The sequence below is a fragment of the Montipora foliosa genome, chromosome 8 (assembly GCF_036669935.1).
Source record: "Montipora foliosa isolate CH-2021 chromosome 8, ASM3666993v2, whole genome shotgun sequence".
Lineage (NCBI taxonomy): Eukaryota > Metazoa > Cnidaria > Anthozoa > Scleractinia > Acroporidae > Montipora > Montipora foliosa.
In genome coordinates this window covers 27058989-27071488 of record NC_090876.1, presented here as the reverse complement: position 1 = coordinate 27071488, position 12500 = coordinate 27058989, and the positions used below count along the sequence as shown (strand labels likewise).

The 12500-nt window shown below is 38.8% G+C and overlaps 1 protein-coding gene across 5 annotated transcripts in view; it reads right to left on the bottom strand.

Annotated features, from left to right (window-relative positions):
• Positions 1-6222, bottom strand: part of LOC137967358 (uncharacterized) — a 12763-nt gene extending 6541 nt beyond the window's left edge. The window contains exons 1-3 of one of the 5 annotated variants that reach the window (XM_068813889.1): positions 6097-6222; positions 2695-2895; positions 1-43 (exon numbers count right to left, since the gene is read on the bottom strand). The exon at positions 1-43 is cut by the window's left edge and continues 152 nt beyond it. In XM_068813889.1, the coding sequence (XP_068669990.1) occupies positions 1-43; positions 2695-2895; positions 6097-6130 (278 nt within the window). In that variant the 5' untranslated portion in view covers positions 6131-6222. Of the gene's footprint in view, positions 44-2694; positions 2896-2971; positions 3164-6066 lie in introns of those variants that run through there. The other 4 variants (XM_068813888.1, XM_068813893.1, XM_068813890.1 and 1 more) reach the window with 4 other exon arrangements.
• Between the last annotated feature and the right edge of the window lie 6278 nt (positions 6223-12500).

Sequence of the window (12500 nt, the reverse complement as noted above, 5' to 3'; positions counted from 1 at the left end):
GCGTGAAAGGAACTAGCCCGTGATTTTGGTTCTTGTGGGATTTCTGCATACATAAATTAGTATTGAATCATTAATACTGGAAATGAGCTTTTTTCTTTACATTATACAGGACATGAGCGTTTTCAAACCAAGCGGAATTTTGTGAAAAAAATTGTTGTAAAACATGCACAAAAATCCCTTAGGGCTGGTCGTGGGGAACGAAAGATAACTGGATGTGAGCAGGTTCGCTTTCCATCCCTTGACCTTATTTTTATGTTTCTTTGCTGTTGTGGGGTTTCTGTTTCAGTAGTACGCAAATATATAACGGTTGTTAAAATTATCTGCCAAAACTATAACAACTACTAATGATACTCCTACTGTGACCATAGTTAATGCACTGTGACGTACTCCATGCTAGATTCACTTTCTTTCCGATTCGAAAACCTGTACCAAATCAAACCACGACTTTTGCTTGGTGAACTATTGATTTTATTTGTAAACACTAAGCGATGTTCACCAATACGTTATCCTTTATCATGAGCCCTCTAGACTTCAGTTGGCTGCAAAAACATTTACTTCTTTTGTCATCTTCCGTACTTAGCAAATTTGAACATCGCTTTAGTCTATTCAGTTTGAGTTCCTAAATCGGCGAGCGACATTAAAAGTTTCACACTGAAACCCCAACACAGTTCCCATCGCTGTGGTTGCTCCACCGCCGTGATCTGAAATCCGGATTTTCATCAAACTCTGTAAGAACTGAGTCTGTTTGAATCCTCGAGCGCGCAGAAATTCCCTCCAACGACACTCGACACCAAGGCTGTTTTGTTGTTGTTGTTGTTGTTGTTGGAAAAAAGTAGTTTCGTTAGGGCCGATTTACACGGTACGATTTTTGTCGCATGCGACAACAGCTTACGACAGGCCCACGACATGATTTACGATTGTTGTGTACGTCAGAAAAAATGTTGTAGGGAAACATGTTTTAAAACGCTGCGACAATCGTAAGTCATGTTGTAGGACTGTCGTGAGCTTGCCGCATGCGACAAAAATCGTACCGTGTAAATCGGGAGGTGAAATGTATTGCTCCAAGGGGTCAAGCGAATTTCTTTTAGCCAATGAAATCACCGCCTCGTAATTCTGTTGTCCATTTGCCGCACCGAGTATTCCGAGTAATAACTAACGTTTTCCCTACTTACGGTCTGCGGCACTTACGCATACGCACAGCCATATCACCTGGACAGTGGCAGCGATGGGCAATTTTTGTAGTGGATATTCTACCTTGTTTTCCCGCATTAAATTCATTATTGAAAACATTAAGAGATATTCATTTGGTTCTTCCACATTTTGTTCTGTACTCGCAAGACGTAACCGACCCATCAGCATCGCTGTTGACAAAACAATTTTCTCTGTGCCATCGTCTGATATCATACCAATCTCTATAGATCAGGCCCCAGTTGTTCAAACGATGGATAGCACTATCCGCCGGATAAATCACTATCCAATGGATAACTCAATTGGTTTTGCTAGTGTTTATCTGCTGGATAGTGATTTATGCGGTGGATAGCGCTATCTATCGTTTGAACAACTGGGGCCAGATGGTTAATTTTTTCAGTAGAGTTTAATCCAAGCTATGCTTGGATTAGATTGCAATAGATTTTTTAAAATTCAAAGCGGATGATGACTGTGTTTTCTTGTGGTTAATCCTATGGGCCGGCTCCTGTCTTTGTTGTAGTGGTGGAGTTTACGTAAAGCAATAGCTGATTTATGAAGCATAACAATTTGATTTCAAATCGTCACGTAAAGTTCGGAAGGACTTATTGTTTACTGTAATCGAATGTTCTACATTATACACAGGCGAGTTTATAATTTCTTCTCCGTGATATGACTACGGCGTCCATCTTATCAAAAAGCAATATCACTATCTGTGAACTACGACAAATGACAATATCTGGAATGCAAACAATTTTACTCAACATTCTGTCTCGCTTGTAATTTTTCACACTGATTGTAAACAAACTAGAATATGGGGAAAATTATATTAATAGGCACTTTCCTTCCACGGAAGGAAGGGCTTCTTAGCTTCTTTTCTAGTGAAGAAAAGTTCTTGAAATGGACGAAACAACCATAGCTTGTTTTACACGAAGACCAGAATTTTCGGGGGATAGTATGCCGTTTTAATCTGTGCAATAATTCAAATGGAAGCAAAACAATACGGCTTGGTTCATTACAAGAATCACGTGTAAACATTTGTCGATGAAAATTACAAAAAGTCAAAGAGATGTGTTTGTCAGTGAATTATTAAATGGATCCAAATATGACCATTAACACAGAAGCGGCCAAAAAAGGTTGAATAGTGCAAGGTCTCCACATATAACGATAGCAATAAACGAACACATCATAAAACAAAGCTAAGGACAAAACAGAGCTGAACGTGTAACATCGATAATCTGTTCGATAGAACTCCATGCTATCAAAATATTTACTGTTGTAGAAATTCGCCAGGTTTACTTGTTCATTTAGCATAGTCCAATACAAAATTATCTTTCGTGTTGACAGTCTCGATGACTGTCAGCCATCTTTAACAAAACTAACAGGTAAAACATTTATCTTCGATCCAGACACTTGTTACCAGAGACTTAAAATGGAGCCGTCCTGTAAGTTTCCAAGAAAGTCATATTAACGTATTCAATGAAGCCTGTTTTAAGGCATAATACTTACTTTGGCATAAGGGGCAAGGTTTGTCGTCGAACAGACATGAATAACACCTCGGATGGCCGCATGTATCAATAAGCCTTCTTTTATGCCCGTTGTCGTATCTCTCTCCACAGTCTGGACAAGTTATGAATTTGGGAGAAGACCACTGATCATCCATAGCCGAAGGCATTGGTTCCACAAAACTGTCCTTCTCTTTCTTAGTTACTGAAAGGTGAGCAAACATGGTGGAAAAAACTGCGTCAAGATTAATTGTGAAAATTACTGATCAGCTATAGCTCACTTCAAGTGTAGCCATCCTTACGTAGCCACTATAAAAATTTCAGTCGTCACAGCATTATGCTTTTACCGTCCTAGATTGGTATACGGTGCTGAGACTTCCTCCATCCCAATATATCTATGAACTGTTATGACGGAAATAGACGTAAAAAGACTGAAGCAAAATTTTTAATTCCCTTGGAAACAATTGGTTAAATATACAGAGCCCGATCAATTAATTGCAAATACCTTAAATGACAATGGAACAATAACAGCTGTCAAGCAACTACATGTATTCAGCAGAGAATGACGCCTCTGTCAGTTATTTGTGAATGACCGGACAGTTGAAAATAAAAGGCTACATACAGAACACAGAAGAATCTTTCAGACGGATTTGAACGAGTGAGAAGAACAGAGACTCTTCAAGCTTTCAGGGTAAATCGTGAAAAAAGTCAAGTCTTCACATAGCTCAGTAAGAGCTTCAATGTAGGACTCCAACGCCTGGGAAACAATAGCAACATGCATACATTCTTTGAACTTTTGTTCTTCCGAAATAATTATTGTATTGTTTGCAGAATTAACCACCTCCCTTCCATCAATCTCTGATGAGCATGTGAAGAAAACGCAATTCCACTCTTTACAAGCAGGTCTAACAGGCAAATTTAAAGTAATAAAGTTTTCATCCACTACGGCTGCGTTGTATTCACTCTTCCAAAGAATAAAATACTTAACAATTTAGTACATGCATCAACTAAACGTGATCACTTTCACGGGTTAAAGTACCTTATCTGTTTGCAACGTTTTGCATTTAATTGTAAGATCAAATATTCTTGATCAGAGCCGTCTGGCTTATGAATACAAATGCAAATAAAACTGGCGAAGTCGATTTAAAAAAAAATAAACCAAATATTCTTGATCAGAGCCGTCTGGCGTATGAATACAAATGCAAATAAAACTGGCAAAGTCAATTATAAAATTCAGGGCTTGAAGCACTGATTATTTCTGATTATCCAAATAAGCCATACCCTAACCTCAACCCTAACCGTCCTAGCCAATGCTTTGGCCGATTTGCCCTAACCTCTATTCACCCCCAAGCCTTGCTCAGTCCCTTGCAGAATTTCATTACTAATTACAAACTGCTTCAGTGAAGTAGTTGGAGTTGATAAAGGGGTTTACCTTCAAAAGTAACTGTGATACTGTCTCGTTGGTGAATTGAAACACAGAAATGGGTTTATCAACTGAGTTGATATGGTAAATTGACCACCTTAAAGAAATTCGAAGGCTGACGTTTCGAGCAACCTTCGTTCGAGCGTTCGCCAGTCTTTGCTCTGACAAAGGGCTAACGCTCGAAACGTCAGCTTTCGAATTTCTTTACAATGGTCAATCTACCAATTTTAACTCAGTTGATAAGAAGCTGAAGTCTCATTATGCTTTTATCCTACGCTTTACGAGGTTTGTTTTTGGCTTTTACGCCCACAAAAAACCGTGGGCCTCATCATATTTGAGTTCAAAAGTCTTTGCGTGCGAACGAAGTCAACAAAGTTCTTTCCCGAGTAACGTAAACGCTTAAGCCAACCTCAGCGGTAGTCTATAGTTTATATTTCAGTTTAGTCTTTTTTTTTAACAATGTTAAAATTATGGTTGTTGCCCTCTCGGAAAGTCTTGGTTATCTTACACATTAACATTTTTTTTATCTAATTATAGTATCTGAACCTAAGCATGGCTACAGACGTAATGATATTCTTCCCTTAAATCTTTAGCCGGTGGTCAAGTTGACCACCCCCGCAGAGAACACGACAATATGAAATCCTGATTTCGATATTAGGTGAGAAGCACCGTCTAACTCGTCATTTTCACGAGAGACCCTCTTCCCCCTAGACCCCAGAAAACTCTACTTGAGTGAGAAAATCGCAATACAAGAAACTGTTTGACAGCAGTTTTGTTGCTATAGTACCTGCTGAACTACAAGGATAGCTTCCGCCCTGGGTTGTTGTGAACACTTCATAACTTTCCTGGCATGTAATTAACTTTAAAGAAAAAATACTTTGGATCGTAAAATCCTCTGTGGCTATTGGCTTAAAAAAAACGTGGCATCGGACAATATCTTTGCAAGCAGTTTTAAGTACCAGAGTCGAGTATGTAGCGTAAATTAAGAACCTCACATAGATCGATAATAATGAATGCTTAGTAAGTTTGCTAAGCGCACATGTGAAAGATGATTTGTCTGAGCAAAATGGATGTACACACGATGACGAACTTGTGTCGGAATAACTTTCCAGAAGATAAATTTCTGCAGATAAAAAAAATCGCTCAATTCATTGCGTTGGTAATGGCTATCTTTGAGTTCGATGACTCTTCATTTTCTTGAAGAAGTGGTTATTACAATTTAATGTACGTCTTGTACTAAATTCTAGCATAGAACAAGAATTCCAACATTTGGCCATCTTCCTAACGCAAGAGTACATCTTTGCCTATTTTCGTAGACAGAAAGAGGTGTCACGGTTCTTAATTCACTCTTGGCTCCCCAAGTTTGCGTGAGTTAAATGTTGCATAGCCTTTGGCGGGAATACCGCTATTGATAAAAAAACAACGTAAACCACTGAATTTATCACAAAGAAGCTCGAGCCCCTCATTTGAAGTATGGGATAATCAGGACTTTGAACATGAACCATGTACCAAAATCAGCAGCAACAAAAAGAAAAAGCTGACTACTTGTGCGATGTGAACTTTATCGGCTTCCTAATTCATCCTTTCAAGTTCACTCAGTGTAAATTAAAAAAAAAAATGAATTGATTAAGCTTCGTCGAGTGCACATGTACCTGCAGCCATTCGGAAAACCCTTTCATTCAAATAACGCAAATTCGTTTTAGCGGAGCGCATTCAAGTGAATTTTGTAATTGTGTAATACAATCATTCGGATCAACGAATAAAATTTAGAATACAGCCTAGGGTTTCAAAATACAATCTTTGGCTTCAAACTATTAAGGAGCATGACCCGGATTCGGGAGCGAATACACTGTATTTATCTGAAACGATGCTAAATTCTAGTGCCTCAAGGCTATGAAATCATTTGAGAAAAAAAAAATCTATATGGCCGAGCTCGTGAAATTAAAGATTTACCTTGTATGGCAAATGACTTTTGATGCGTACCTTGTAAATTCGGTCGGTCATGCAAGTCCTGCATAAGGTCCTTCACAATTGACAAAAATGTGTTTGCTTGATCTTTAACATCGCATTTAGTGAGATACAATCATTGTGAAAAAAAAACTATTTTATAAGTCTCACGAAAACTCATTGAATACGCTTCAGTGAGTATTTCGTCAACTTTTGACGTCATTTATTCATAACTTGGTTATTTTTGGAGAATTATCTTTGTTCCATTGCTCATTAATATACAATCTTAAGTGATTAATGACATGTTGTCTTGTGACAGAGTTTGCAGGCGGTTGGCGGAAAATAATTTTACGTCAAGAATAACAATTCTAGCGGAAGTTGTATGCGACGTCATGTGAATATCAAGTGAACGGCAAAATGGAAGAGAAACGAAAACTCTATATTCCGTGAATTGAGCCTCTTTCTTTAACAAGCAGATTTTCGAATCGCGAGCATCACTAATAAAAAAACGACACAAACTCCTTTGTAGCCGCCTCTTAGGGGTCGAAAACACCTTTGAAAAATTTTCGCGGGCTGACCTTGAGTGACTAAATGGTATTTTTGCTCGTAAGTTACAATTTTTGCATGATGAAAGTTTTGCTGTCAAACATTAATCACTTTTTCAAGCACTACTCGTCGGGTTTGAGATTAAATACACTTAAGGCCGGACAAACAAAGTTTATAAACTTAGAAAAAAGCCTTCGAACTAATTCAGTTTGATTCACAAAAGAGGAAATATTGCTGACAGAAATTGTATTGATCACCACTGTTTCGCTCGTAATTGTTTTTGATGTGGCATTTCATAAAGGAAATAAAGGAAGTACTGCTCATTGGATTTGAGATCAAATAAGGGACAAACAAAGTTTACAAAATGAGAAACAAACTTTCGAACTAAAACGGGAAATACTATTGACAGCAGTTGTATCGATCGCCATTGTTTTCGCTTTGTTTTTGCAATTGATGAGGCATTTCATAACGAAAAACACATTTGTTACAGGAAATGATATTGCTATGATCGTGATTACATCATCACAACTTAAAAGAAAACAATTTTCAGGAATTTTTTAGGGATAAACTCCATTCACTAGTTTTACTAGCTCTCAAAGGACACTATCACCAGACCTCTGTTTGCCTTTCTTATCATAGTTCCTTGGTGGATTTCAGAATACCTTTTCACCAGCGTCATCGTTTGAAGAACAAGGCGTATAGCAATACCAGCTATTTATATGCAAATAAGTGACCGTTAACCTTTAGCTGTCCGTCATTCTGCTAAAACTCAGTCTGCCTTCATTCAAATTTTACGAATTCGTTTTGAGTTGCTTAGAAAGTAGAGTTGCTACCCCGCTCAGCTCGTGGAGGTTGTGTCCTCGCCTTTCGAAGGTTACAAAATCTTTGTCCAGTCTCTGTATTGGCAATTGGGACGAGGGCGGTCATATCTTAACCGCCACAAGGAAGAAATTAAGTGAAGCTATGATCCTCGCAGTTATGAACACAATTTTAGCAATTGTGTGGAGAAACCTGAAAAATTCAGGACTTGAGCGGGGTTTGAACCCGCGACCTCGCGATGCCGGTCCTATGAAGCCACTCAACCCCGTTGAAGTCCTGCGTTTTTCAGGCTTCTCCACGCATTTTTCAAAATTGCGTTCATAACTGCGAGGATCATAGCTTCACTTGATTGTATATATGGTTTATTTCATATAACATTTCGTCGTCGACAAGGAAGAAAGGCGAATACCTCCAGATTTACTCTATGATCAATTGAATAATTGATTCGTGTAATCTGGTCCCTCTTCCCAAGAAGACTTAAGCGTGAAGTCGTGAATTAGACATGGGCTGATGCTTTCTTTCTTTTTAACAGAAATAACAAACCCTTCGCTCATTACACGCTGCCAATACAACTTTGGTATCAGGAGCTGTTAGCTAAATTTTTGTCCTTGTCGACAAACAACGAACAACAACAATAAACAACAAAAAGTTGCACTTTCCACAAAATCGCTTTTTTTTGTATACGTAATCGCATTTGCCGGAGGGCAATAAAGGATTAATTTCACTCTTATTTTCAAAGTTTTCACGGCCGTTCAATGCCGCCACAAATCAGTGACAATCAACTTAACATGCTGTCATTCGTTTAAAGTTAAATTCAATAAATCTATGATGTCAACGGAAAGAGCGCTTAATTTAATTAAACTGTATTTTATATGTGGACAAAAAGCGGTTTAATCAGACCCAGAATCTGAAAGAAGATTCTCTTGTAACTTCGCTTGCTCTGGATAAGCAACTGTTAACCAACAAGGATCAAGTAATCATTCCCTCTTGATTACCAAAATTGCCCTCGTGATTGCCCTCGTGATTATGCCCTCCTTCTAAGCCAATCAGCATTCAGTAATTTCGCCCCGTATCTGATAACTTTTGCAAGTGTAAAAAAAAAAACAAAAAAAAAAAACCAGACACTCGTACACCAAATTTCTTAAGCCGAGTTAATGTATGATTTGGTATTAACAACTTAGAGCCCTTTGTTGACAAAGGGACTCGGAAAGACGGTTTCAAAGAACCATTGCCATAAATCTAATGAACGCTGATATTGGCAGATCGTTTAAATACACTTTGAAGTGATTTAAACAATCCCAGCAAAAACCTTTCATCTTTTTACTTTTATCACAATCTATTTTGATTTAATCTTGACTGATACTTCAGTTTATCCTGCGTACAAGATCATCTACTTAATATTTTTCACGAAAGGAACTTGTATATTTGGATACAACGCAACAAACGAAAATTTACGGGCTGAGAGGTGTGCGGCAGTTTTAAACGTATCGAATGTGACATATCAAAAGAATTAAATGTTATCAGACAATGTACATAGGAAAAAATACCTGATCGAGCGTCTACATTGCAAGGGTTGTTTGTCTTTAGGGTAGAGGTTCAATTCCCCAGTGAAGTTTGACGTGCCGGTGCACCCCCGTTTAAGGTGAACCGTTGTCGTTGACAGATTAGTCGTTATATCGGGTGGCCATGGCACTCACTCCACTCCACTGGGGGGCCAGCCATTCGCCTTAAACATAAAAAAAATTGTTACATGTATGTTTGGTTGAACACTGCTTGGGTTATTTCATAGCCAATACAGCACAAAGAAGATTTGTTAATAAGTTTTTTGTTGCACTTCCTTTTGACGTCATACATTCCACAATGTATTCCACAGGACTTTGTATCATCACTTTTTTGTTCCATGGCACACAAACAGCGTGTTCTTTAAGTCACGTTCGTATAAAGTGATAAATTTGCTGGCCTTTAACAAATGAGAGTACTCCAAAAGAAGATTGAAGTTCCAGTGCAAGCCATTCTTAATTACGCCAATAGACCTGGTCCCATTTTCAAAAGCCTATCTTGATAATAGCTTCTATATGGGATCTATATTATATTGAGTGTTTCCTTTTTAAATGCTGAGTTGATTACAATAGACGATTAAACAATTTGTTGTGTCGAAAACGCTAAGCAAATCTTTGTTTGCTTTATAATCCAATGCTCTCTCTTAAATGTCTTCATACTAGACCCCGCGTGCGCATAAATCATGACACAGCAACTCGTTTGGATACGGCGTGTTCGGCTGGAGACCGCTAACAGAGTATTTTAATATACGATATGAGACTTAACAATCAAACAAAAGATAAGTCTAAAATAAAGGGAGTGAACGAGTATCCATAGGATGAAAAAACCCCAACGCACTCGCAACGTATAGAAAGGGGAAAAGTCCCAGCCCTATGGACCACCGTGACAACCCTTAGAACCTGCTGGGCTCGGTTTTCAAATTCCTAAAGAACGAGAAACAGACAACAAAGAGTCCAAATTGACCTTGACATAACAGTCCTTTGCATTCTCGCTAGCCCATCGGCCATGACGTTTGAATAAACGAGCGGGGATCCCTGAATTGGCAGCGGCAGATGCACCACCACTTCGCAAACTATGAAGACTAATCTATGAAGACTTTGAAGACTAAGTCTTTCCACATTGGAGTCTGATAAATATCTAAAAATAAAGCAAACATAAGAAAAGCCAAACGACGAAAAAAGAAAACAAACCAGAAAAAAAAAAAAAAAAAAGAGACACAAAGAAATAAATAAAAAGCCCGTCAAATCAAATTTTTTTGTTTTGTTTTAATTTTCCTCGTGCAAACCACTACCCCTTCCCTTTTACTGGAGGTACATAAAAAGGCCCCTGCATAGACCTAAAACCAACCAGGAACCTAAACATACCGGCACAGATGGTCCCTAAACAAACGGGAACAGAAGGTCCCTAAACAAACGGGCACAGATGGTCCCTAAACAAACGGGCACAGATGGTCCCTAAACATACGGGCACAGATGGTTTCTAAACAACCGGGCACAGATGGTCCCTAAACAAACGGGCACAGATGGTCCCTAAACATACGGGCACAGATGGTCCCTAAACAAGCGGGCACAGATGGTCCCTGAGACAAAAAGGACACAAAAGGTCCCTCAAAAAACAAAAACATAAGTACTTTCAAACAAGAAGGCCACAGATGGTTCTAGAACGTAAGACCACCAAGGGTCCCCTATCTAAAACACCATTCCCATGCATAAAACCAAAATCAACAAAAATTGAAATATACAAATCTAAAAGAGGTGCCAAACTCAAACGAACAAAGAGATAGTTAATTTAAAAAATTAAGTTAGCGGTTCCAAAACGCCAAGATAAATACAAAACCTTAACACCCCTTGATATAACTACCAACAATTCCCATCGAGAGAATATTTTCCCGCTCATTTGCAAAACGCAGAAAAATTCATCTCTCTCTTAAATGTCTTCATACTAGACCCAGCGTGCGCATAAATCATGGCACAACAACTCATTTGGATGCGGCGTGTTCGGCTGGAGACCGCACGCCGCCCAGGACTACAAAGAAAGCACATAAATAGACAGTTTTTCATATGAAGAATAACTCTTGGAATAAGTGAAATAGGAGGACAGACATAGTTGTTCTCGCCTTGCCAATTCAGCACAAAGCAATCAATATCCTCCGAGCCAGGATTCTAGTATCTAGAGTTAAACCTTGGAAGCTTACTGTTCAAAAAATCGATCCACAGTATGGGGACCCCAAACCTCATCAATGGTTCTGAAAGAGACTAAAGATAACCCCCAGTCATCGGGATCATAAAAGCGACTCAAATAATCTGCTTGTTCGTTTTGATTACGAGGGATCCATTCCATTTCGATAGAAATCCCATTATTGACACAAATGTGGTAAATATCTAAGGCTTCGCTCGGCAAATGAGTTTTCCTACTCCCACACGTTAAAATGCGCGGAACATTCTGATTATCTGTAAACCACTTGACTGACGAGCCTGTTAACTTGGGGACAAGAGAGAGAAGGACAAGCTTCACCGCCAAAGTTTCACGCAAAGTGGAACTTCCTGCCATTTATTCCACAGTCCACAAACCAGAAACGTTCCCTCTACCATACTGAACCAGATACCCTCCAAAGCCAGAGTCACTGGCGCCCAAGTAAACAATCCTAACTGTACTGGATTTGGGAGACATAGGTTTGCCGTTTAAGAATTTAAGTTTGTAGACCAAAAAGACAATTCTTCTCTAACCCTTGGGGAAATAGAAATGATTTGGTCCCAGCAAGATCTGTTTTCAATGGCAGCATAACAATGTCTGGTAATTAAGCGAACAATGTACCCAACAGCGGTTCCCATGGAAATGATTTGACCAACAATGGAAGCTAACGAACGAATTCGAATGGAATTATCTGAGGTTGTTTTAGCAAAGGACGTCCTTAATTTATCCAATCTGCGTTCGGAAACATAATTCATCCCGGACTCGAAGTTCAAGATGTAACCAAGAAAACTGACTTCCTGACGAGGATCCCAATTAGATTTTTCTTCACTTAAAGTGAAACCAGACACGATTACAGCATTGCGAACAATTCGACTGAGCACTTTGGCTTGATCAAGGGGATAACCCCCCCCCCCCCAATGCCATCATCCAGGTAAAACAAAACAATATAACCCTTGCTTCTGCAGTGTTTGAGTAACTGTCTCATGACTTTAGAAAAAATATATGGCGCTGAAGAAAGGCCAAAAGGCAAAACTTGGAAGGCAAAGAAGCGATACTTCCCTGAACCGAAAGACCATTTGAAAGACAAATGTTTCACATGATCATCACAGATATCTATATGATGATAAGCTGATTTCAAATCAAAAGTGAACGCAAAAATTCCTTTGTCAAAAATTTGAAGAACAGTTCTCAAATCTCCATACTTGAACGACTTTTTGATAACCATAGTGTTAAGGTGAGAAAGATCCAAAATTAAACGCAACTTGCCGGATGACTGGACAGCTATATGCAAAGGGTTACAAAACTCGGAGGGATTAGAAAAT